The 26,242-nt window shown below is 44.9% G+C and overlaps 1 protein-coding gene and 1 pseudogene across 4 annotated transcripts; both read right to left on the minus strand.

Annotated features, from left to right (window-relative positions):
- Positions 1–10,697: 10,697 nt before the first annotated feature.
- GNPDA1 (glucosamine-6-phosphate deaminase 1) lies at positions 10,698–25,373 on the minus strand. 4 transcript variants are annotated; one of them, XM_053566281.1, is made up of 8 exons: positions 25,223–25,255; positions 24,561–24,610; positions 24,187–24,316; positions 19,100–19,201; positions 15,994–16,176; positions 14,662–14,846; positions 11,937–12,111; positions 10,698–11,049 (listed from the first exon to the last, which is right to left on the minus strand). In XM_053566281.1, exons 3-8 carry the CDS (start codon positions 24,308–24,310, stop codon positions 10,949–10,951), a joined length of 870 nt encoding a protein of 289 aa, XP_053422256.1. In that variant the 5' UTR covers positions 24,311–24,316; positions 24,561–24,610; positions 25,223–25,255; the 3' UTR covers positions 10,698–10,948. The 4 variants fall into 4 exon arrangements, with proteins under 4 accessions (XP_053422256.1, XP_053422258.1, XP_053422255.1 ...); XM_053566283.1 differs by lacking the exon at positions 24,561–24,610 and having other exon boundaries at positions 16,018–16,176; positions 25,223–25,373; XM_053566280.1 differs by lacking the exon at positions 24,561–24,610 and having other exon boundaries at positions 25,223–25,373.
- Positions 18,017–18,727, minus strand: LOC128568611 (60S ribosomal protein L35a-like; annotated as a pseudogene).
- Positions 25,374–26,242: the final 869 nt, after the last annotated feature.

Consider the following 26,242-nt stretch of genomic DNA (forward strand, 5'->3'; position numbering starts at 1 on the left):
GGTTTATGGAAAGTTGATGTGTCAGAAAAGTATATGATAAAGAGTTTTTTACCTAAGTTATTTCATGAAAGCTTTTTTTTTTTAACAAGTGGACTCAGATTTGCTATAAATTGACATGAACTTCATGGGTCTTTTTGGTGAGAGTTTTAAGATGCTGTGTCTCTTGATTTTTATATAAAAGACTTGAGTCTAGAGCTGAAAAATGTAAATAAACTACCAAATAACCTTCCCTTGAAGTCAAAGTAGAACTCTGTGACATTTTGAGCTTGTGATTAAACTAACTTAAGGGTTTTCCTTTGTCAGCGAAAGTGCATCTTTTTTCATCTATTTTGTAAGAGAAATTTTTATTTTAGACAAGTTTTCTACTTACAGAAAAATTGCAAAGAGATTACAGAATTCCCAAATATTCCATACCCAGTTTCCCTGATTATTAACATCTGATGTTGGTATGGTACATTTGTCATATTAATGAATCAAAACTGATACATTAGTATTAAGCAGAGTCCATACTTCAGTCAGATCTCCTTCGGTTTTACCCAAAGTCCTTTTTCTGTCCTAAGACACCCCACCTAAGATACCACATTATTTCATTTAGTCATCGTGTCTCCTCTTCGCTGTCACAGTTGTCTCACCCATTTTTGTGACTGGTGTTATATAAACATCCTATATACTTTTTTTTTTTTTGAGACAGTCTCATTTTGTCACCCTCAGTAGAGTACCATGACATCATAGCTTACAGCAACTTCAAACTCTTGGGCACAAGCCATCCGCTTGCCTTAACCTCCCAAGTAGCTGGCGTCTGCTACACCACCTGGCTATTTTTTTTTTTTTTTTTTTTTCCGGCCAGGGCTGGGTTTGAACCCGCCACCTCCAGCATATGGGACGGGCGCCCTACCCCTTGAGCCACAGGCGCCGCCCCCACCTGGCTATTTTTAAAGACAGGGTCTCGCTCTTGCTCAGGCTGGTCTCGAACTCATGGGCTCAGGCAATTCACCCACCTCAGCCTCCCAAAGTGCTAGGATTACAGGTCTGAGTCACTGTACCTGGCCTCATCCTTTATATCTTTTTTTTTTTGAGACTGAGTCCCACTTTGTCGCCTTTGGTAGAGTGTCATGGTGTCACAGCTCACAGCAACCTCAAACTCTTGGGCTTAAGCAATTCTCTTGCCTCAGCCTCCCAAGTAGGTGGGACTACAGGCGCCTGCCACAACACCCTGCTGTTTTTGTTGTTGTTGCAGTTGTCATTGTTATAGTTGGCCGGGGCCAGGTTTGAACCACCAGCTTCAGCCTCGAGGTATATGACCAGCGCCCTACCCACGGAGCTGTGGGTGCTGCCCCCATCCTTTATATCTTGATACATCTGGATTGGTCAGAGCCACAAAATTTCTCTTGAAGGCTGATTACCTAATCCTAGCAGGCTCAGCAAATCAATGAAATTCTTTTTAATTGAGGTCTTTTTATAGCTTTAAATTAGTTGTATCTCAGGATGTTTCACTGGCTGTGTATACAATTTTAGGCTGTTAGCCTATGCTAGTAAACATTTTCCTGCTCAGCTTCATGAAAAAATGATTTATCGCTGGACTGGTTGATCAGGCTATTCTGTGAGTCAGTGGGACCCCTGAGGCTCTGCACAGAGAATATTATCTACCATCTCTGTCAGATTCAGGTGGATGCAGCTCTTCTGTCGAGGAACTGAAATAGGAAAGAAAAGCTCAGAAGCCATGTTCCCAGACCTGTAAGTATTGTCAGTGAGGTCATTCTTTTTAGTAGAGTTCTAATTTACATTAGAAATCCCTTAATATTTTTAATACTAATTTTTCTGTCAAGAGTAATGAGGGTTAATCAGATCAGAGAATCATGAAGTTATTCATACGGTTACCTGCTTTGAAATAGGAAATTTCAAAATTTTGACTGGAAATCTCCCACCAAGTATTAACTTTGTCGTAAGCATCACCAGCAGGTGGCAGCAGGTCCATGTTGTAAAAATTCAGTAAATGATTAAGACAGGAGTAGTATGTTGTTTTCTTATAGGAGCAGATTTGATTTCTGGGATTTAAATTTTCCCCATTGGGTTTCCTTATAATTTGATAGACAGAATGTTAAGACAGCATCAGCAGTATTATCAGACACTTTAAGGCTACTTTATTTAAACAGTACTTGAACTACAGTTGACATCTTATACAATTGTTACATAGCAGAGAGTCACTCTTGATAGTAGCACTTATCTTCAGACTCTGAAGAATGGAAACTTAAGTTATATATGAAGCTTCTAAGTAGGACCAAAGAATGTATGATTTACTCAGTATCTGTGTCCTTATCTGATTGAAGGGCACAGATACTGAGTAAGTCATCTGGTTTGTCAGAAGATAATTGTTATGGAAAGAAGCTGGGGGAAAGGAATAGGAAGTTAAAGGAGGTAGAGCAATGTTGGAATTTTAAAGGGTGGAGGTTTCATCAAGACAGCACTTGAGACCAGTGCTGTGGCTCATGCCTCTGGGAGGCCAGGGAGGATGGACTGCTTGGGCTCAAGGAGTTTGAGACCAGCCTGAGCAAGAGCAAGACCCTGTCTCTACTAAAAATAGAAAAACTATCCAGATGTGGTGGACACGTGTAGGAGGCAAGAGGATTGCTTGAGCCCAATAATTTGAGGTTGCCGTGAGCTATGACACCATGGTACTTTCTATCCAGGGTGACAGAGTGAGACGTTGTCTTAAAAAAAAAAAAAAAAAAAAAGGAAAAAAGCATTTTAACAAAGGCTTGGCTGTGTGGGAGTGAACTTGTGAACACTGAGGAAGAGAGAAGAGTGAGACAGGATGTGTGTGGGTGATGCCGCAGACTGTAGAGACGTGTGTGCCTTCTACCCTGAGATGGGAAGCTTTGGAGGGCATCGAATAATGAGAGGATCTGACTTACATTCTGGAGAACAAGAGGATTGATGAACATACAGTTCAGTGGAAACAGATCAGTTAGGAGCCATTTGCAGTAGCTCATGTGAGAAGTCCCAAGTGACTTGTACCAGTGTGCCAGTAGTTGGAATCCTGAGAACTGGTTTACCTTGAAGGTAAAACTAATAGGATTTGCTGATTGGATATATAACATGAAAAAGTGAGACATCAGAGTTGATTTTTAGGTATTTTTGTTGAGCAGTTGAGGTGGAGAAACTTGTAGGTACCCCAGGTTTGTGATGAAGATCAGGAATTTAGTTGTGGAAAGACAAATTTGGGATGCCTGGAAGTTACCACAGTGAAGACATTAGGGAGTGAGTCGTATATAGAGAAAGGTCCCAGGACTAAGTCACTTAGTGTTTGGGTCATCTCCAGGGAGATGAGGAAGAACTAGCAAAAGAGACAGGAGAGTGGCAGGTAAGATAAGAAAACCAACAGGTGTCTTAAAGCCAAGTCAAGTTTGAAAGAAGGTGTAATCAACTGTGTCAGATCCTACAAATAAGCCATCTGAGCCTTAACAATTGACTTAGGCAATCAATACGGAGATCACTGGGGACTTTGACAAGTGTTTCGGTGGAGGGGAGTTAAAGTGTATTTGAGAATGAGGTATCTTCATAACAAGAAAAAACTGAGCAAACAGCATGCCAATTTTTCTTAGGTCTATCAGAGAACTTGGGTCACAGGGAAAGCCTCCACCACAAAAACTGTAACTCAGCCTCAATAAGATATTAATACAAGGCATGCTAAAGAGGAAAAAAGCAAGACAAAGTGAGCATCTGAACCAGACTCAGATATGGCAGAGATTTAGGAGTTATCAGAGTGAGAATTTAAAATAACTATGATTAATGTGCTCAAGTCTCTAATAGAAAAGGTGAACAGGGCCGGGTGCAGTGGCTCACACCTGTAATCCTAGCACTTTGGGAGGCTGAGGAGGGTGGATTGCCTGAGGTGGGGTTTCGTGACCACTCTGAGCAAGAGCAAGACCTCCATCTCTAAAAAATAGCCTGATATTGTAGCAGGTGCCTGTAGTCCCAGCTACTCGAGAGGCTGATGCAAAAGAATCACTTGAGCGGGCCCACCAAACAACAATGACGGCTGCAACCAAGAATCACTTGAGCTCCAGAGTTTGAGGTGGCTGTGAGCTGTGACGTCAGAGCACTCTACCAAGGGCAACTAAGTGAGATTGTCTCAAAAAAAGAAAAAGTGAACAACATGTAAGAATAGTCCCATAATATAAGCAAGAGATGGAAACTCACAGGCTCAAAAACAAATAGAAATAAAATATTATAACAGAGATGAATAGCTTTCATGGGTTTGTCAGGAGACTGAACACAGCCAGGAAAGAATCAGTGAGCTTGAAAATATGTTAATGAAAAAGTCCCAAACTGAAATTTGGAGGGTTTTTTTTTTGTTTGTTTGTTTTGTTTTTTTGAGATAGAGTCTCACTCTGTTGCTCTGGGTAGAGCACCATGATGTTATAGCTCACAGCAACCTCCAACTCTTGGGCTCAAGCAGTCCTCTTGCTTCAGCCTCTGGACTGGCTGAGACTACAGGCAGTGCTTGGCTAATTTTTGTATTTTTACTAGAGATGCCAGTCACACTCTTGTTCAAGGTGATCTCGAACTCTTGAGCTCAAGCAATCCACCCACCTCTGCCTCCAGAGTGCTAGGATTACAGGCATGAGCCACTACACCTGGTTTGAAATTTAAAGATTTTTTTTTTCATATTAATATGAGGGTACAAACGATTAGGTTACAATGTTTGCATTTGTTGGGTAAAGTCCCTGTTGTAGTTGTACCTGCACCCAGGAGGTGTGCCATTAGATGGGAGCACACCAATCCCCCTCCCTTCTTCCCTTATCCTCCTTCCCCCCCCCCACTTGAATTGAGTTGAGTTTCTTATGTGGGTATGTATTATAGTTCATCTACCGCTTCATGTTAGTATTGAGTACATTGCATACTTGCTTTTCCATTCTTGTGATACTTTACTAAGGAGAATGTGTTTCAACTCCTTCCAGGAAATTTAAAGATTTTTTTAAAGGAATAAGAAAAAAGTTCAGACTCGGCGCCTGTGGCTCAAGCGGCTAAGGCGCCAGCCACATACACCTGAGCTGGCGGGTTTGAATCCAGTCCGGGCCCACCAAACAACAATGACGGCTGCAACCACAAAATAGCCGGGCATTGTGGCCGGTGCTTGTAGTCCCAGCTACTTGGGAGGCGGAGGCAGGAGAATCACTTGAGCTTAGGAGTTGGAGGTTGCTGTGAGCTGTGATGCCACAACACTCTACCCAGGGCGACAGCTTGAGGCTCTGTCTCAAAAAAAAAAAAAAAAAGAGGGGTGGCTCCTATGGCTCAGTTGGTAAGGTGCCGGCCCCATATACCGAGGGTGGCGGGTTCAAACCCGGCCCCGGCTGAACTGCAACCAAAAAATAGCCGGGCATTGTGGCAGGCACCTGCAGTCCCAGCTACTCGGGAGGCTGAGGCAAGAGAATCGCTTAAGCCCAGGAGTTGGATGTTGCTGTGAGCTGTGTGACGTCATGGCACTCTACCGAGGGCCATAAAGTGAGACTCTGTCCCTACAAAAAAGAAAAGAAAGAAAGAAAAAGAAAAAAGTTCAGAATAGACTATCCAGGAATTGTGAGACAGTTATAGAAAGTGTAACTATGCCTAACGGGAACCGCATAGTTCCCTCTTATCTGTAGTTTCCCCTTTCCTTGGTTACCCACAGTCAACTGCTACCTGAAAATAGTTCAGTACCATATTTTCAGAGACACCACATTCACCTAATTTTTTATTACAGTATATTGTTATAATTGTTCTATTATTGTTCATCTCTTACTGTGCCTAATTTATAAATTAAACTTTATCATAGGTATGCACATATAGGAAAAAAGATAGTGTGTGTATATCTATATATGGTTCAGTATTATTCATGGTTTCAGCCATCCACTGAGGGTCTTAGAACATATTCCGTGTGGATAAGGGGGTTTAAGGTACCAGAAGGAGAAGAGAGAGATAAGTGATAGCCAGAGTCCAGGGAACTCCAGAAATGTTGCTGTAAAAGGGATCAGAGAAATAAAGCTGTAACTGGAGGGAGAGAAATGGGGGTAGAGTTTTGGTTTTAAATCTTGTTTTGCATGCTGATAGGAGTGGACAGTTTGATGCTGCAAGTGAGAGAGGGGAATCTTGCTGGACCAGTGTCCTCACGGAGGCAAGAGAGAATGGGATCTAGTGCACAATGGGTTTAGCCAAGGAGCAGGTAACAGGACAGCAGAGTGTGAGTGGGACTGACACATGGGTATGTATGATGGGAACTTGGGGACGTACTTTTCTGATTGCTTCTATTTTCAACATCAGCAGAGAGAAAAGCTGGGGTAGAGGGGCTAGAGGTCTGAGACCTTATGGATTAAGTAGACTCTAGGTATGATTATTAATACAGTATGATTGCCAGCTGGTCTTAAAGGCTCCCTTGAGGTCTAAATTACTCATTTTACTTGCCAGTTAATAACTGAAGAGTCTGTCATAGTCTGTCCTACTGGAAACCTATGCATGCTCCAGTCAGGATTTTGTTTGCCAGGAAAGAAACATCAAATTTGCAAAGTTAGAGCTCCTCAATGGGCCAACTAGCTCATCCATTACCATATAATTTTCCTCTGGTTATTGTGTATGACCACTCTTCTTGGGGAGAACTATGAGGCATACATTTAATGGGAAACAAAATACATGTACCATGGTCAGTGTGCAGACTATAGTGTGCAGAGCTTACCTTTAATGGGAAACAAAATACATGTCCCATGGTCAGTGGCTGAGAAAATAGAGCAAGGCAAGGAGGACATGTATGGACTTGTGGATTGCTGCTTTATATTAGAGGGTCAGGGAAGATCTCTAATAACTGACATTTGAGTAGAGGCCTGAAGAAAGGAAGAGCTGGCTGGAATAGCGGACCAGGCAGGCTATTGTATCCATCTCTACTGTACTACATCTCTACGTAGTACAAGGAAGGCGATACCCATTCTGCCACTTCTTACTACATGTAATAAAATTTTAAACACCTTCAGTCTACTCTTCCTGAAATACAACTGTGTTTACTTACCATTGCCTTTTCCCTTTTGGTTATTAAACTCAAAGTTTTATAAATTCAACTTGTTCCAATCCATGACTTTTTTTTTTTTTTGGAGGCAGGATCTTGATCTGTTTGCCTAAGGCTAGAGGGCAGTGGCGTCAGCATAGCTCACTACAGCCTCAAACTCTTAGGCTCAAGCAATCCTCCTACCTCAACCTCTCAAAGTACTGAGATTGCAAGTATGAACCACCATGCCCAGCTCAATCAGCAATATTTAATACTTATTTTTTTTTTTTTTTTTTTTTTGTGGTTTTTGGCTGGGGCTGGGTTTGAACCCGCCACCTCCGGCATATGGGACCGGCGCCCTACACCTTGAGCCACAGGTGCCGCCCTTAATACTTATTTTTAATAATAATATAAACTTTCTTTTTCATTTTTTTATCCTTTTTAATTTTTTTGAGATAGAGTCTTGCTCTGCCACCCAAGCCAGAGTGCCGTGGCCTCAGCCTAGCTCATAGCAACCTCAAACCCCTGGGCTCACGCAATCCTCCTGCCTTAGCCTCTGAAACAGCAAAAACTATACTGCCCACCACAACGCCTGGCTAATTTTTGTATTTCTAGTAGAAATGGGGTCTTACTTTACTAAGGCTGGTCTCAAAACACCTAACCTCAAGTGATCCTCTAGCCTCAGCCTCCCAGAGTGCTAGGATTACAGGTATGAGCCATTGCACCTGGCCTAATAATTCCTTTTGATCAAATTGTCACAACCTGGCTAGTGGAAACCCCATTTAACTGATTGTTTTGTCCTCTCAACACATTTGGAAAGCACACTTATTTTCATTAACAAGATATTCCAGGGCGGTGCCTGTGGCTCAGTTGGTAAGGCACCGGCCCCATATACCGAGGGTGGTGGGTTCAAACCCGGCCCCGGCCAAACTGCAACCAAAAAATAGCCGGGCGTTGTGGCGGGCGCCTGTAGTCCCAGCTACTCGGGAGGCCGAGGCAAGAGAATCGCTTAAGCCCAGGAGTTGGAGGTTACTGTGAGCTGTGTGATGCCACAGCACTCTACCGAGGGCCATAAAGTAAGACTCTGTCTCTACAAAAAAAAAAAAAAAATAGCCGGGCATTGTGGCGGGCGCCTGTAGTCCCAGCTACTCGGGAGGCTGAGGCAAGAGAATCGCTTAAGCCCAGGAGTTGGAGGTTGCTGTGACCTGTGTGAGGCCACGGCACTCTATCGAGGGCCATAAAGTGAGACTCTGTCTCTATTAAAAAAAAAAAAAAAAAAAAAGATATTCCAGGCCCACTGTGTTCCCTACCCCTCAACATATAATTAGCCCCTCTCCTGAGTAGTATTAGAGGCCCAAGCTAGCCCAGCGTATACATCCTACTTGATCTGCAAAAACACTGGTTATAGTAGGACACTGCTGTTGGGAAATCAGATCTTTTCAAGGTCCCAAGTTCATTGTATCATATCATATGATTTCATTTATATGTAATATCCAGAAAAGGTAATCTATAGACAGAAAGCAGATCAGAGGTTGTCTGGGGCTGGAGTTTGAAGTAAAAAGCTTTTGAGAATGATAGAAATGGTAAAGAATTGTGGTAAGGATATAAACCTGTTAAAAATCATTGGACTTTTATTTAAAACATACATTTTATCAGCATGTAAAGTATCTCTTTGCTCAAAATTGTTAAAAAAAAAAATTAAACTCTGGGCAGCACCTGTGGCTCAAAGGAGTAGGGCGCCAGCCCCATATACCGGAGGTGGTGGATTCAAACCCAGCCCCCCACCAAAAACTGCAAAAAAAAAAAAAAATTAAACCCTTCTTCCAACTCTTATACCTCCCTAATTGGTTATATACCATTACACTGATTTTAACTAAAACAAAACCAAAATGTTTTTTCCATACCTTGCAGTTTTCGTCTGCACAAATCTGCATTATACTTTTTTTTTTGTAGAGACAATCTCACTTTATGGCCCTCTGTAGAGTGCCATGGCCTCACACAGCTCACAGCAACCTCCAACTCCTGGGCTTCAGCGATTCTCTTGCCTCATGCATTATACTTTTTAACAGCTGTATCTTTGTTTTGACCTCAGATGCAGCCAGAACATGACAGTTTGTTGCTCATCTTTTCTCTCCCCGCCCTTTGTCACTTGGTGCTTCATTTTCATAAACTCTTTTATCTTTCACCCTGATGGTTGAAGAAGAGATCAATAGACAGTTGCTGTGCTTGTGACCTTGAAAACTCGTGTTGAGGCTTTGCTGTTTCTAAAATATACAATTATCAGTCCAGAAAACCTTCTGAAATTTAGGGCTTGGACAGATGTGGTGGCTTATGGCTATAATCTTAGCACTTTGGGAAGCTGGGAAAGGAGGATCACTAGAGGTCAGGAGTTTGAGACCAGCCTGAGCAAGGCCCCATATCTACAAAAAATTAGAAAAATTAGCTGGAGGTGGTGGTACATGCCTGTAGTCCCAGCTACTCAGGAGGCTGAGGCAGGTGGATTGCTTGAGCTTGAGAGTTCAAGGCAGCAGTGAGCTATAATGGTACCACTGTACTCTAACCCTGGGTGACAGAGAAAGACCCCGTGTCAAAAAAAAAAAGGTAGAAATCCAGAAATTACAAATTTTTATTTGAAAATACTGAATTTAATAGAAAATATCATATCATAAACAAGTCCATTGATCTATTAGCTTAAAACAGATTGACAACACAATTACATACAAAAGCTAAAGACAAAACACTGGTACCAAACACAGCACTTTAAGAGAGGCCTAAGCCAGGCTCCGAAAGATCTTTCCCAGAATTAGAGGCAGCAGCAGCAGCTTTAAACAGGCACCAAAACAGGAAGGAGGCAGCAGGGTCCACTCCACAAAGGCTTAAGAGTAAAAGGAAGGCTGAGCAATAGACCATCTTGGGAGCAAGGAGTAAAGAACTGGGCAAGAGGGCTGTAGTTCCTGAACATGAGGCCACACCACATGAACTCGAGAGGCTTAGAAGAGCTCGGTGTTTTAAGTCAGGAAATAGAAGCATTTGGTATGTTGTTTTGGCACTCATCTCTTATGGAAGCAGGGTAGCAGGACACTTGTGTTGCTACTAAACTCACATCCCTCTGGCTGAACATAACACTGAAGTTGTGGCAGCGTCTACTGCCCCAGTGGACCTACTTACTAATTAGTATGCCGGAGAGGAGCCACAGTGAGATCTCTGACAAAAACACAGTGCTCTGGTGGGAAAAGAGCTTCCGCCTCTTGGTGCGGGAGGGTACCTGAGGGAGAGAAGTTTGACGCGGCTGGGCCCTTTGAGGCTCTGAGTTTATCAGCAAAAGCCACCTCTTTGGTCCCACCCACCCAAATCCTTTCCCCAGAGAGTCCTCCCAGTTCATGGAAGGGTCAGCAGTGAGAGCAGAAGACAACTGGGGAAGGAATAGCTGTCTTCCGTGGCACCTGTACTGACCAGAGGGACTGCCTCCTTGCACTTACTTTGGATACTAAGTCTGCGCCTTAATCTGGAACAGTGATTCTGAAGTAGGGGCAGGCTTGTGTGAAAGGGCTGCCAAGACTCCCCAAACCCTAATTCCACCCCATATGAGAATCAGTGCATGTAAGGATAGGAGTTTCTGACAGAAGTGTTATACATAAGAATAGTGGCTAAGGCAGAACAAAAAGTTAAAAACTTCTAACCTGGGTTTGGCAGATACTAAAATGATGGGGCACATTTTTGAAATAAATGTTTCTGATTAAGTTACAAATAATCATTCTCCCTATAGCTAAACTTCATGACTAGGCTCCTATCCTCAAAGTCAAGAACAAGAGTTTCATCCACTTATCTAGAGTAACCATATTGGATTAAAGAAATACAATTCTGTTCTCCTAAAGACAATTTCCAGAAAGACTCCGCTGTCCCCATGAGATACTTGATTCGAGGTCCCAGCACAGGCTAATCGCTGTATGGTTTCTTAGAAGATTGGCTCTTCTCAATTTCTTTCTCTTTGATACTGTACAAGGGGTCCACCAACTTATTATGAACAAGCATTAAGCCTACAAGAAATTAAAAACAAAAACTAGTTAATGCAAGTAGGGGCAAGATGTCAGTAACTTCTAGAAGCTCATAAATTTGGTCCCAGAACTGACAATTCTCTTTCTCTGTGATCCCCAAATGACAAACACCCTAAGAGTAGGAAAATCATTATTTTTAGTGCTAAAATTCATGGAACTTTTGTAAACTGAATCACTATCGGAGTTGGCTATTTAAAGGTTAATCTTTTCAGCAAAAAGCAAATTCCTAATTTACCTGCTTAGTAAAGGAAGATTTTCATTTAAGTTTGCTTAAAGCAGTATGTATCCTTTTAAAATAAAAGAAAGCCCCTCATGACAGCTAGTTCAGTGCTTTACCTGGAGGAGGAAAGGTGTGTATGAGATCTGGAAAGAGAAGGAAAGTTCGATACTGAACATACTGGAAGTTCGATATCAATGCAAGGAGATCACCACATAGCTCTTTGCATTTTCTTTCCTCCTCAGAGCAAAGAGATCTCCAAAAATGGATCCTTACAGCTATGAGTAGACAGAGTCTCACTTTGTCACCTTCGGTACAGTGCCGTGACATCATAGCTCACAGCAACCTCAAACGCTTGGGCTCAAGGGATTCTCTTGTCTCAGCTTCCCAAGTAGCTGGACTATAGGCACCGAACACAAAGCCTAGCTATTTTTAGAGACAAGGTGTCACTCTTGCTCAGGCTGGTCTCGAACCTGTGAGCTCAAGCAATCCCCCTGCCTCAGCCTCCCAGAATGCTGGAGGTTTGATTTTTATTAAGATCATTATCTACTATCAATAAAAATGGCCAGAGGATGAAAGCTAGGTTCTGTCCTCACCACTCCTGGTACACCTTGAGCTTGACAACTTACTCCGAGACCCAGCCCTTCCTCACCTTTGAAATACTTGACAGTCTTCACTTTCAGCTCCAAGGTGGCATCTTCATCACACACAAACACAGTGCAGGGATGCTGCTGGAAGGCAGACACAGTCCACATGTGGTTCACTCCCTCCTCGATGGCCTTGTACAGGGCAAATGCCTTGTGAGCACCGGTGATGAGGATCATCACCTGGGGATCAGAAAACAAGCCTGGGATGAGGGGAAGACAAGTCCAGCCACCCCAAACAACTATAAGGATTACTGTTATGAATATCACGCTGTAAACAGTTACTGTGCAACATACTCTGTGCTCAGTGCTCCATGTGCTTTATCACCCAGATAACCTGAGGCAGGTAGTGTCATTATCCCCATGTTATATGCTAAGGAAATAGGGTTCCAGGGGCTTAAGTAACTTGCCTAAAGTCATTTGTGACCCCACAGTCCATACCCCTGACCACCACGTGACAGTGTTTTCAGGCATCTTTGATGATGACTGTGAAGGCACCCTGTGACCAGACATGTCATGCAAAGGCCCATATCTCTTATCCCAACAGCTGGGTGACTTTTCATGGTCTATAAAAGAGGGGTCCCAATCTTTACTACCCACCAGGGGGCTTAGGAAGCAATAGTGGGAGTCACTGGGCCCAATCCCACAAAGGCTACCCAGTAATCTGAACAACTTTCTGTTCAGAGCAATAAACCTACTAACTAATGTGATTTGGGGTGATGGTTTTTGTTTATACAGAAAAAAGGCATAGACCCCATTTAACAGTTAAAATATCAAGAACAAAAAAACAAGTGATGATAAAGAACTCAGCTCGGTGGCTTATGTCTATAATCCCAACAATTTGGGAGGCCAAGGCAGGAATTTTGCTTGAGGCCACAAGTTTGAGACTAGCCTAGGTAACACAGTGAGACCTGATCTCTTAAAATATTTAAAATTGGGGCGGCGCCTGTGGTTCAGTCGGTAAGACACCAGCCCCATATACCGAGGGTGGCGGGTTCAAACCTGGCCCCGGCTGAATTGCAACCAAAAAAATAGCCGGGTGTTGTGGCGGGCACCTGTAGTCCCAGCTACTCGGGAGACTGAGGCAAGAGAATCACTTAAGCCCAGGAGTTGGAGGTTGCTGTGAGCTGTGTGATGCCACGGCACTCTACCCAGGGCCATAAGTGAGACTCTGTCTCTACAAAAAAAAAAAAAAAAATTTAAAATTGGCTTGGTTCCTATAGCTCAAGCAACTAAGGCACCAGCTGCATACAGCAGAGCTGGCGTGTTCGAATTCAGCCCAGGCCTGCCAAACAACGACAATTACAACCAAAAAAAAAAAAAAATAGCTGGGCGTTGTGGTGGGCGCCTGTAGTCCCAGCTACTTGGTAGGATGAGGCAAGAGAAATCGCTTAAGCCCAGGAGTAGGAGGTAGCTGTGAGCTGTAACACCTCGGCACTCTACCCAGGGAGACAGCTTTAGGCTCTGGCTCAAAAAAAAAAAAGAAAAAATTTAGAAATTAGCCAGATATAGTAGCACATGCCTTGCAGTCCTAGCTATTTGGGAAGCTGAGGTGTGAGGCTCACTGGAGCCCAGGTGCAAGGCTATAATTAGCTATGATCCTGCCACTGCATCCCAGCATGGGTGACAGAGCAACACACTGTCAAAAAAAAAATTCAGCTTTACAAATTTCCTTTCATTTTAATTCCCTCATACTATAGCAATATGAACAGGATTTGCTATTCCTTTCTTAAAAGATGAGAACATAGAGGCATAGAGAGAAGGTAACTACTCAGGACCCCTCAGCAACTCTGAACTCATTTATTTATTTTATTATTTATGATGTGGGTCACCATACCATGCTGGCTTTGAACGCATGTCCTCAAGTAATCCTCCTGACTTGGCCTCCCAAAGTGCTGGGATTATAGGCATGAGCCACCATGCCAGGCCAGAACTCATTTTAGAAAAGAGAATTTCCTGATTTCCAGCCACAGGTCTCACAAATCAAGATTACCAAATCACTTGGTAATGACAGCCTTCAAGCCCTCGTGATAAGCCACCTAGGTATTGATTTGAGGCTACTCAACAGAAACCTGTGTATCATTACTCATTTCACAAAAATTCACTTTAAACAGAGATCTGTTTGTTGATATAGATGTTTATTTATAGGCGTGGGCAAAGAAATTTACAGCTAAAATGCCTGTAGTTGCTTCCCATTGAATATATCTCAGAAAGGTAGAATTTGAAATTCTAATTAAAGTAAAGAAAATAGAACTACAAAAAATTCAAATTCAAATGATACCCCACTTTTGGGGGAACTCAAACAGTTTGAGACACTTACATTTTAATCCCACGTCACTGTATTTATTAATCTCTGACCATAGAGCATTATTAGTCTTCTAACCACAAGCATCCTTTGCATCCCTTCAAACAGTGACCATCAATAGGCAACAAGGGAGTCCTCTCTCAGCGCCTAGGCAGGTACAAATTCACACTGCAACATTAGAGATGCTGGGCTTCTCTCTGCCCATGAGAAGCACAAAGGGGCACATAAGCAGAGACCAGAGAGCCTGAAGCTCCTGGTCAGTTGGTCAAAAGTATCAAAAAAGTACTCCAAGGACTCTCCTCACACTGGGAACAATGGTCACCTCTAGAGAGGAAAGATGAACTGGGGTTTAGCCTCTATTATAATGTCTTCATCTTTAAAAAAGTTAACAATAAAAAGAGAATTCCACCCTACCTCTATAACCTTACCTCTCTAGCATCCATGACAGTTCCCACTCCCACTGTCAGGGCCATGGTGGGCACCTTGGCCAGCTCTCCATCGAAGAACCTGGCATTAGCCAGGATGGTGTCCATGGCCAGTGTCTTTACACGGGTCCTGGACACCAGGCTAGATCCTGGCTCATTGAAGGCTATGTGTCCATCAGGGCCAATCCCTACAGGGAGAGAGCCAGGCAGTGCAGTGAGTGCTAGGAATCCAACATTTCAAGAATGGACAATCTCTGCTTCCCTAACTAGGGTCTGAACAAAAATCCTTGGAAACTATATCTCTTTCCCCATTGTAACTCTGGTCAGGTACACCTTAAGCATGTGACCTGCCCCACTCCCAGCCACTTCTGTCTGAGGCACACACGGACATTGTTGACTTGCTATGACCCTCAAAAAGCTAAGTAAGGAGCACTCCCAATAGCTTCTATCTCCCCAGATTGTCAGAAACATGTAACTTCTCTGTCTCTCCTGCCTATGGGGCGGGGGTGGGGGGGTTGTCCTACTGCTAGGATATAGTTGGAGCAAATAAAACACGCCCAGAAGAGATCTGAGGCTCAGGGCCTATAGCTCAAGCGGCTAAGGCACCAGCCACACACACCAGAGCTGGCAGGTTCGAATCCAGCCCGGGCCTGCCAAACAACAACTACAACAATAAAAATAGCCGGGCATTGTGGTGGGCGCTTGTAGTCCCAGCTATGTGGGAGGCTGAGGCAAGAGAATCGTTTAAGCCCAGGAGTTGGAGGTTGCTGTGAGCTGTAACATCACAGCACTCTACCCAGAGCAACAGCTTGAGGCTCTGCCTCAAAAAAAAAAGAAGAGATGTGAGAGGTGGGCTCCTGAGGCTCTCACTTTGCACCCCTTGCTGCCAGCTGGCTGACTGTAAGGACTGTGGGGGAAACTTCTGGAACTACGTGAGTCCATGACTTTATATGTTTAGATAAATTCTATGACTGACCCATAAAACCTGAAGACTGGGGAGTACAGAGTCTCAGAGTCCAAAACCAGACTTCTCAATTTACAGACAAAGTATCAAATGTGAAAGTGGAGGTCTCCAAGGTAACCCAGTTCCTGAATAGCAGAGCCACGACAGGGACTTAGGGCTCCCACTTTCTCCATGCCTTCCCTGTCTCCAACAGTGCAGCGGTTCTCAACCTGTGGGTCACGACCCACAGGAACTGTATTAAAGGGCCACGGCATTAGGTTGAGAACCACTGATACAGTGATAAGTGACCTTATTGTTTATTGTCACTAGCAGACAGAGGAGCCTGTTTGAAGACAGACATGGCGTCTTAACCTCCTACTTCCAATACTCACCTCCAACAAATAGCTCAATCCCACCTGCAGCCTTGATCTTCTCTTCAAAGGCATCACATTCAGCCTGTAGGTCAGCTGCATTCCCATCCAGAATGTGGGTGTTTTCTGGGTGAATGTCAATGTGCTTGAAGAAGTTGTTCCACATAAAGGAGTGGTAACTCTCCGGGTGATCTCGAGGAAGGCCTGTGGGGACAAGAGACACTCAGTCACACTTAAGCTGAGCTGGAGCCCTCCTCCTAAAGAGGATGGCAAGACTTCATTCTGACCTGCAGAGACACTCAGGGGAGCACCCATTAGGGTGCCCTGGAAACCAGCTCTCTGACCTCCAGCCACTTGGGACAGTCTGACCTGGTGTCTGTAAGTGGCCAAGGGCTGGACTAGAATAGTTACATGCCAGAGGTCTGAGAAACTCCCTCACTCTGATCTCTTTTTCACAGGAGAATGTTCATAGGCTAGAGGCTAGGGATACTCTGGCCTTCTGGAGGTGGCCTGGTCACTGGGGTACAACTGGGCCCATCTGGGAAAGCAAGCAAGCACACTTTTCACCCCATGTCTTCCACTCCACTACCCACGTTCCATTATACCCTGTTCAGCCTGAATCCCAACCTGAACACCAGGTGGCTGGAGAGAATTTATCTCAGGGCTTCCCAAAATGGTTTTTGTTTTTCCCCCTAGCCAGGAAGGGAAAGAATGTTTAAAGTGAATATATGATGTTTAAGTTAAGCATTAAGAATATTTAATGTTGGCTCAGCGCCTGTAGCAGTGGTTATGGCACCAGCCACATACACCAAAGCTGGTGGGTTTGATCCTGGCCCAGGTCAGCTAAACAATAATGACAACTGCAACAAAAAAATAGCCAGGCATTGTGGCAGGTGCCTATAGTCCCAGCTACTTGGGAGGCTGGCAAAAGAATCACTTGAACCCAAGAGTTGGAGGTTGCTGTGAGCTGTGATGCCACAGCACTTTACCCAGGGTGACAGCCTGAGACTCTGTCTCAAAAAAAAAAAAAAATTTTTTTTGGCAGTTTTTGGCCGGGGCTGGGTTTGAACCCACCACCTCTGGTATATGGGGCTGGCATCCTACTCCTCTGATCCACAGGGACTGCCCCCCAAAAAAGAATATTATAAGTTGGGAAATGAAAAATTACCTGTGGGAGGCTGGGCGGGGCATGGTGGTTCACGCCTATAATCCTAGCACTCTGGGAGGCTGACGAGGGTGGATTGTCTGAGCTCAGGAGTTTGAGACCAACCTAAGCAAGAGCCAAGACCCAGTCTCTACTAAAAAAATGGAAAAATTAACCGGGCGTTGTAGTGGTTGCCTGTAGTCCCAGCTACTCAGGAGGCTGAGGCAAGAAGATCACTCAAACCCAAGAGTTTGAGGTTGCTGTGAACTATAACACCATGGCACTGTACCCAGGGCGACAGAGTTAAGACTCTGTCTCCAAAAAAAAAAAAGAACAATTATCTGTGAGATGGTACAATGGACACTACTTGGGTGATCTGTACACCAAATCCCAGACTCTACCACTATACAAAAATATAAATGTCACAGAATTCAGCGTATACCCCCTAATCCTATTAAAAATAAATTTCTTTTAAAAAGATATACAGCTTAAAAAAAAATATTTAAGTCAGTCTTAAAGAGGGGGGACATTCTACAACATGGGTGACCCTTGAGGACATTCTGCCACTGAAAGAAGCCAGTCACAAAAAGACAAATACTTTATGATTCTGCTTATAATTCATGGAAACCGAAAGTAAAATGGTGGTTTCTGGGGCTGTGAGAAGCTGCTGCTTAATGGATATAGTCTCAGTTTTACAAGATGAAAAGTGTTCTGGAAATTGGTGCACAACAATGTGGATGTACTTAACACTACTGAACCGTACATATAAAAGTGGCTAAGATGGTAAATTTCATGTAATGTGCATTTTACCGTAATTTTTTTTTTCTTTTTTTTTTGGCGGGGCTAGGATTGAACCTACCACCTCTGGCATATGGGCCGGCAGGTTCAAACCCAGCCCCGGCCAGTAACTGCAAAAAAAAAAAAAAATAATAAAATAAAATAAATAATAATAATAATAAATAACTTTCTTTAAAAAAAAAAAAAGCACTTAAAATGAAGCCATTACAATGACTGAGAAGGAGAGGAGGTGACAGACCAAGGTAAAAGCTTTTCAGCAGCAGAAAAAAACACCAGTCTTAGCTCCCTTGCAAATGCAGAAAGGGGAGCTAGAGGATGCACCCTGCGGACACCCCAGCCAGGACCCATTTGTCATCATTTGTTCCAGAAAGAAATGGCATGGAGTTGGGGAGCCAGCAGGTAGAGATGGTCTAATATTTATCATTATTATTATTTAATAAAAATACAACAGCACAAATCCACTTTTATTTACTTTTCATCAGTTTAAATCCTCGAGGGGTACAGTATCACACAGATTCTGTGTCCAATGGCCTTAGCTGGAAGGTTGCTTCGGCATTTGGCACGAACCATGCCACTGTTTCCATGGGCTCAAGTTATCTTTCCCCAGATTACCCTGGTTTTGTTTGGTTGGCTGCCAGGAGTCACTGTGTTGTTCTTTGCTTTGTATACATAAGCACATCTCTTGCCCAAATAGAATTCAGTTTCATCTCAAGCATAAACACCTTCAATTTTAAGAGCTGTGTGCTCTCCTTGGTTCCAGAGACCTCTCTCATAGCCAGCAAAAATGGCCTTGGACCACAGCCTTTCAGACATATTTGCCTTTTAGAAGTCCTGTTCCCGGATGTATATAATATAGAAAGTATATAGCAAAGTAATTCTACTCTAAAAATTGTTTGACACGTAAAAAAAAAAAAAAAGAAGTCCTGTTCCCAGCAGACCTCCACAGGCCCCAAGATGGCGGAAAGGGCCCTAATATTTATTATTATATACAAGAAATTTTCACATATGTTGTATTTAATGCAATCTATGGTGGCAGCTTTGTTTGCCCCATTTTATAGCTGAGTAAACCAAGACTGGAAGGAGACAGGTGCCGATACCCAAGCCTATCACCAAATGTCACATGCTCCTTGGGACATCACCATTCCTCTCCAGAGTTGGACCAGGTAAGAAAAGATAAAGACTCACCTACATACTCATCCATGTTGAAGGTCTTCACATACTTAAAGGACAGATCGCCATTCTTATAATACTCAATCAGCTTCTTATAGCAGCCAAGTGGGGTGCTCCCTGCAAGAGAGGCCACAGGCTTGAATGCCCTTTCAGCCCCTAGCTCCGGGAAGCCCAGGGAGCACACAAGAACAAAATCAGGGCTGCTCCACAAGACTTGTCAGATCTGAGGGAAACTAGTCAGATATGAAGTCCAACCAAAGGCTCCAATCCTAACTGCCATCCATCTACCAACTGCTTGTTTAATGCTTATTTCCCCTATAGATTGTAAGCTGCAGAAGCAAAGGGCCACGTCTGTCTTCCTGACAGCTGAATCCCCAGTGCTGAGCACACTGATGATTGAAATCACTCTGATTAGCACTGAGTGAACGTCAGCTTTAATTGACCTATGCCCTGAACAACTATGTGCCAAGCACAGGACCATGCAATAAAGGTGCAGAGGAACAAGAGACAGTAGCTACCCTAGAAGAGCTATCTAGGAGTGGGGACACAAAGCAGGAATGTCAGCTGTGACGGGGAAGCACAGGCAAGACTTACTTGAGAAGCAGCCAACTCCTGAGTCTCATCTTAAAAATGTCATAGGCTTAGCACCGGTAGCTCAGCGGCTAGGGTGCCAGCCACATACACCAGAGCTGGCAGGTTCAAACCCAGCTGGGGCCTGCCCTAAACAATTACAACAAAAAAATAGCCAGGCACTGTGGTGAGCGCCTATAGTCCTAGGTACTTGGGAGGCTAAGGCATGAGAATCGCTTAAGCCCAAGAGATTGAGGTTGCTGTGAGCTATGACGCTACAGCACTTTCTGAGGGCGACATAGTGAGACCGTCTCAAATAAAATAAAATAAAAAAATGTCATAAAACACACAGAATAGAAGGGAGGACACTGTGCATTAAAACAGTAAACATGGTTCAGCACCCATAACACAGTTACAGTGCCAGCCACATACACCAAGGCTGGAGGCTTCGAACCCAGTTAAACAACTGGGTTGTTTAAAAATAGCCGGGCATTGTGGTGGGCGCCTGTAGTCCCAGCTACTGGGAGGCTGAGGCAGGAGGATCCCTAAGCCCAAGAGTTTGAGGTTGCTGTGAGCTGTAACAGACACCACGGCACTCTACCCAGGGCAACATAGTGAGACTCTGTCTTGAAAAAAAACAAAACCAAAAAAGACCAGTAAACATGCGTGGACCCTGATGGACACCGATTCATTTGTTTTAAAAAGCTATGAAAGACAAATGTGGACACGGGAAAAATTTGAACATATTTTGTGTATTAGATGATATAACATCATTTTACATTTTAAGCATGATAACAGTATGTAAGAATATTCTTAATCTCAGGAAATACATAGGGAATGATTTAGAGGTAATGTGTCAGTGTTAATTTCAGGTGGTTAACACCTGGAACTTAATTTCAGGTGGTTCAGGAAAAAACATGTTTTGGGGTTTTATTTTGTAGAGACATAGTTTCACTCTACCGCCCTCTGTAGAGTGCTGTGGCGTCACACAGCTTACAGCAACCTCCAGCTCTTGGGCGTAGGCGATTCTCTTCCCTCAGCCTTCGAGTAGCTGGGCACCTGCTACAGGCACCTGCCACAATGCCTGGCTATGTTTTTGTTGCAGTTTGGCCGGGGCCGGGTTTGAACCACCACCCTTAGTTATATGGGGCCGGCGCCCTACCCACCGAGCCACAGGCACCACCCAGGAAAAAACACGTTAATAGAGAACATAAGCCAGAGAAAGATATAAATGCAAATGTGGCAAAGTGTTAACAAATAGGGAATTTAGGTGAATGGTACTGCTGTTTTTTCAACTTTAATAATTATTTGCAATTTTTCAAAATAAAAGGTTAGAAGGAAAAAAAATCCATCCAAATCAGATTGTGGTACTCCTTTTAAAAAATACCCCATGCTGGGCGCAGTGGCTCACACCTGTAATCCTAGCACTCTGAAGCAGAGTCGGGTGGATTGCTGAGCTCACAGGTTTGAGAGCAGCTGGAGCCAAGAGCAAGACCTCATCTCTAAAAACAGCCAGGCATTTATAGTCCCAGCTACTTGGGAGGTTGCAGCAAGGGGATCACTTGAGCCCAAGAGTTTGAGGTTGCTGTGAACTGTGACACCATGGTACTCTACTGATGGCTACAAAGTGACTGTCTGGAAAAAAAGAAAAATACCCCAGCCATGGCACTTCATATGACCCTCAGCAGTAAACAGTCCTTACTATAAGGCTCCACATAACCTGGTCCCTGCCCTCCCCATTCCTCACCCTGCTCCAGGCACCTCTGCCTCAGGGCCTTTGCACACACTGTTCCCTCTACCAGAGATGCTTCCCCCCCCCCCCTTTTTGCAGTTTTTGGCCGGGGCTGGGTTTGAACCTGCCACCTCCGGCATATGGGTCCGGCGCCCTACTCCGTTGAGCCACAGGCACCGCCCAGAGATGCTTTTCTTTCAAGTATCTGCATGGCTAACTCTTACCCCATAAGGCCTCTCCTCAAATTCCACCTTCTCACAGAGCTTTCCCTATGACTCTAACATTGCAAACCCCTATCCCTGCCTAGATAGTCCCTTTCCTTCTTCCCTGCTTCACTTTTCTCCTTCCCTCTTATTACCATCTGAAGTACTCTATATTTTGCTAATTAACTTATTGTCTGTCTCTCCCACCATGAATTAAACTTCAGGAAGGCAGGAATTCATATCCTTTTCACTCAGTAGTATATCCCCAGAGAGCTGGGCGCTGGCCCCATATGCTGGAGGTGGCGGGTTCAAACCCAACCCCAGTCAAAAAAAAAAAAAAACAACAGTATATCCCCAGAGCCTAGAAGAGCTTTGCACATAGAGGGCATTCAATAAATACCTGCTAAATGAGTGACTGGCAGCTCCCACTACCCCACCCAAAATAATTAGTCCCTGGCCTTAGCCACATCTGACCGTTTCCTCACTCCTGCCATTTTCCAGACCTCTAATCTTCCCACCCAGTGGGCTCCCCAGTATCTAGCCAAGAAACTCCTTTTCTGCTTAATTTAGTTGGTTTCTGTGATTTCCAGCCAGATGTTCCAAGCAACCCAAAATGATTAGTCCCTGGCCTTAGCCATGTCTGAGCTTGTACTGGTTCAAGCATGACAGGTAGGGAGAACCAGGCTTTGGAGGGCCTCAAATGCTATTCTGAAGACTTGGATCTGATTCTGCCATGATGGGAACTAGGAAGGTGTTTCAGCAAAGCCCAGAGTATGACCACCGTAGAGGTTGGGTAGCTCCACCCTTAGGATCTTAGTGCAGCTCCCCACAGGACCTGAGATAGTGGTGTCACAGGTACAGGCAGATGCCACTCCAGTGCAGAGCTTAGCAAATTGCAGCCCACGGGCCTGCAATAGTAGCCTGCTGTCACATTTTCAAAAATCAAATAATATTTTGTAACGTGTGAAAATTACATTAAATTCAAATTCAATGTCCATAAACACAGTTTTATTGGTACATGGCCACACCCATTCATTTATATATTGTCTATAACTGCTTGCACACTATAATGGCAGAGTTAAGTCATTAACTCCAATGGAGGCCATATGGACAGTGAAGCCTAACATATTTACTATTTGATCATCTACAGAAAAAATTTAAAGACCCTCCCCCCCCCCCCACTAGAGTAGGTGGGTCTAGTAAGGCCATTTAGGCAAATCTACCCATCTCTGAAAGAAATATTTTAAGACATTTGCTTTGAGGGGCTAGAGTCAAAGTAACTTCCTAAAAAGACAACATTCTTTTTCCAAAAGAAACTGGAGGCCAACAGAGTGGCTCATGTCTTGTAAGCCTATAATCCTGGCACTTTGGGAGGCCTAGCCTGGTGGATTGCTTGAACTCAGGAGTTCAAGACCAGCCGGAGCAAGAGTGAGACTCTATCTCTACTGAAAATAGAAAACTAGCCAGGTGCCTGTAGTCCCAGCTACTCGGAAGCCTGAGGCAGGAAGATTGCTTGAGTCCAAGAGTTTGAGGTTGCTGTGAGCTACAGCACCAGGGCACCCTACACCCAGGGTGAGAGTGAGACTGAGACTTTTCTAGCAAAAGAAAAATACAATTAGGCAGCGCCTGTAGCTCAATCGGTAGGGCACCAGCCACATACACCAAGGCTGGCAAGTTCGAACCCAGCCTGGGCCAGCTAAAACAACAATGACAACTGCAACAAAAAATAGCAGGGCATTGTTGTGGGTGCCTATAGTCTCAGCTACTTGGGAGGCTTAGGTAAGAGAATCGCCCTACCAAGGGCAACAGCTTGAGACCCTATCTCAAAAAAAAAAGAAAGAAAGAAAATTAAGAAAACAAAAGAGGCCAGGTGCAGTGACTCACGCCTAGCATTCTAGGAGGCTGAGACAGATGGATTGCTTGAGACCAGCCTAAGCCAGAGCAAGACCTGATCTCTAAAAAAAATAAATAAATAGCCGGCAGATGTGGTGGGAACCTGCAGTCCCAGCTACTTGAGAGGCTGAGACAAGAGAATCGCTTAAGCCCAAGAGTTTGAAGTTGCTGTGAGCTGTGATGCCACAGCACTTTACCTTGGGCAACAACTTGAGACTCCTCTCAAAAAAAAGAAAGAAAAAAAAAACTGGAATTGCTTTTCACTTAGATTCTATGTTTAAGACTTATTGAAAATTATTTGAAGGACTATCTTCTCAATTCTCCCAAGGATATTACTGAGCTAGTACCTTCTAGATGCACAGAAGGGGAATTCATTACACAAAATGGATGCCTTAGGGCATCAGGACTTAATTCTGTTAAGGAACCCTGGTTGACAGGACTAACATAAGATGTGGTCTAAAAATCAAGTTCTTCCTTCCTAACCAAGTTCCCTTTTGCTGCAGGATTCAGCAGGAGCAGGCAGCAACTAAACCAAACCATAAAGGAAGCTGAGTCCTTTGTTCTATACGTGGAAGGGGCAGTGGAGGTGTTCTTTCATTGCACCAGGACCTCAGAACCCTCCAGGACATCCCTTGACTGAATGAGTCCTGGTACCTGGCCCCTTAAAAGCCCCCGATACCCACTGGCTCCATCCAACAACGCACCAGTGGGGAGCCCCAGGGTGAAGTACTTGTCTGGCCCTGGGTTAAACTGGATGATGCGGTTCCTGATGTATTTGGCCGCCCATTCGCTCGCCTGAGAATAATGGTCCAGAATGATGAGCTTCATCTTGTCCTGCAGTGGAGACAGGGCGTTGACAAAAGGAATCAATGGTAAGGGGCGGAGAAAAGGATGGAGGTGGTTGATGGGGTTGGGGATGCCCCTCTCACCCATTAGCAATCCCCTTCCCAAGTTGCCGAAAAAGACCTTTCAGTGCACAGAGGAACAGGCTAGGCCGGCCGCCTCCACCACCCACCGACCACCAGGAGGCGCTCCTGTGGGACGGACCGCGGGTTCCAATCCCAACTCTTAAAATTACCAACTTCAGGACCCCGGCTAAAAAAAACAAGTTCTCCGAACCCTTTCCTCCTGTGTAAAAATGGGGACATTAGTAGTTACCTCATGAATTTCACGATGGGGATATTAAATTTGACGATGCACGTAAACCACACAGTTATTTAATACGTTGGCTATTACCATAGTCCTGCAGCTCCACTCGGCCCCGCCTTCCCACACTCCCACCTCCTCCGGGATACCCCAGATTCTTCCCAAGCACAGGGGTCACGGGATCCTCACGGGCCACTAAAGGGGGCGGGGCGATACAGGCTTTGCCTACGAAGTGTGGGCTCTTTCACTAGGGAAGGGGCACCCACCGGCCTGCCTTGCCTTTGAGGGTTCCCAGTTTCCTACAAAGCACAACGGGGTAAAGGGAACCGTTCAGGAATGAGAACCCTTGCTCCCCCAGCACTGTGGTCAGCCGGAGTGGGAGGCTAGGGTAGGAAGGGGCCCGCACGGCCGTCGGTGGGGTACCATGTTTCCCCAACCCCGAGGACAGTCCCATCGCCTCTACGGTCTCCTCTAATTCCCCTTCTGTGCATCCAGAAGGTACTAGCTCAGCTCCAGAGAAAAGTGAGCGCGGTACTCCCGGGGCCTGGTCTTCCGCCCGCGAGGAGGGTCCCCGCCAGCCCGCTCCCCACTTACGCGGACGCCTCCCGCGGTTGCCGCACCGACGGAGCTGGCGTCCCGGCCCGCGCGGGTCACGTGGCCGCGGGTCACGCGGTGGCGCGCGCCGCCCGCCGGGCTGACTCAGCAGGGCCGCGGCTCCCGCGACCGACTCGGCCCCGCGCACGGCTTCGGGTGCACGCCCTCTCTTCGGGGCCCGGGAGCGTGCAGGCCCTACAGACCCCCGGAAAAACGCTCACCCGAGGCCGGCGGGGAGTTACAGCCTTGTTTATGCAGGAGGGAGGCTTGGGACCACCCGGTCAATCCCAGGAATGCAGCCCTCGGGCCGGGATTTTAGGGTGGGGTTGAGCCGGGGGAGGACGACAGCAATGCGAATGTTTGTTTTGAAGTTACATTTTTACCTTGATATTACAACTTTTTGTTTTAAATATAGTTGAATTTTTAACGTCTTTTATATTAATTTTAATTTATTTATTTTATTTTTTTTTTTTTTGAGACAGAGTCTCTGCTTCCCCAGGCTACAGTGCGGTGGAGTAAGCCTACTTCACAGCAACCTCGAACTCCTGAGCCAAGCAATCCTCCCCTCTGAGCCTCCCAGAGTGCTAAGGTTAGAGGCTTGAGCCAGGGCATCCTGCCTGTGCCTTTTTTTAAAGATTAAACTTTGCAGGCCGGGCGCGTAATCCTAGCATTTTTGGAGTTAGAGGCCGAGGTGAGTGGATTGCTCAAGCTCAGGAGTTGGAGACCAGCCTGAGCAAGAGTGAGACTCGGTGTCAATAGCTGGGCTTTGCGGCGGCCGCCTGTAGTTCCAGCAACTCGGGAGGCTGAGGTAAGAGGAACTCTCCAGCCCAAAGAGTTTGAAGTTGTTGTGAGCTATGACCATCACAGTTTACCCAGGATGACAAAGGAACTGTCTCAGGAAAAAAAAAAAGCTTGAACTTTGCAGCAGAGTATGCTAAAGAAAAAGGCAGGTCCCTGGTTTCTCCAACTGCCTAAAGCAAGATACTGCTTCCAAGGCAGGGCATGGTGCTTAAAGCCTGT

The sequence above is a fragment of the Nycticebus coucang genome, chromosome 17 (assembly GCF_027406575.1).
Source record: "Nycticebus coucang isolate mNycCou1 chromosome 17, mNycCou1.pri, whole genome shotgun sequence".
Classification (NCBI taxonomy): domain Eukaryota; kingdom Metazoa; phylum Chordata; class Mammalia; order Primates; family Lorisidae; genus Nycticebus; species Nycticebus coucang.

Bases quoted from the DNA above. Each gene is read 5' to 3' on its own strand.
- GNPDA1 (XM_053566280.1), bottom strand. From the start codon at position 24,310: ATGAAGCTCATCATTCTGGACCATTATTCTCAGGCGAGCGAATGGGCG. The intron at 16,177-19,099 runs GTGAGTCTTTAT...TTGTCCCCACAG, and splicing joins CAACATGGATGAGTATGTAG to GCCTTCCTCGAGATCACCCG. The intron at 11,050-11,936 runs GTGAGGAAGGGC...AATTTCTTGTAG, and splicing joins GACTGTCAAGTATTTCAAAG to GCTTAATGCTTGTTCATAAT.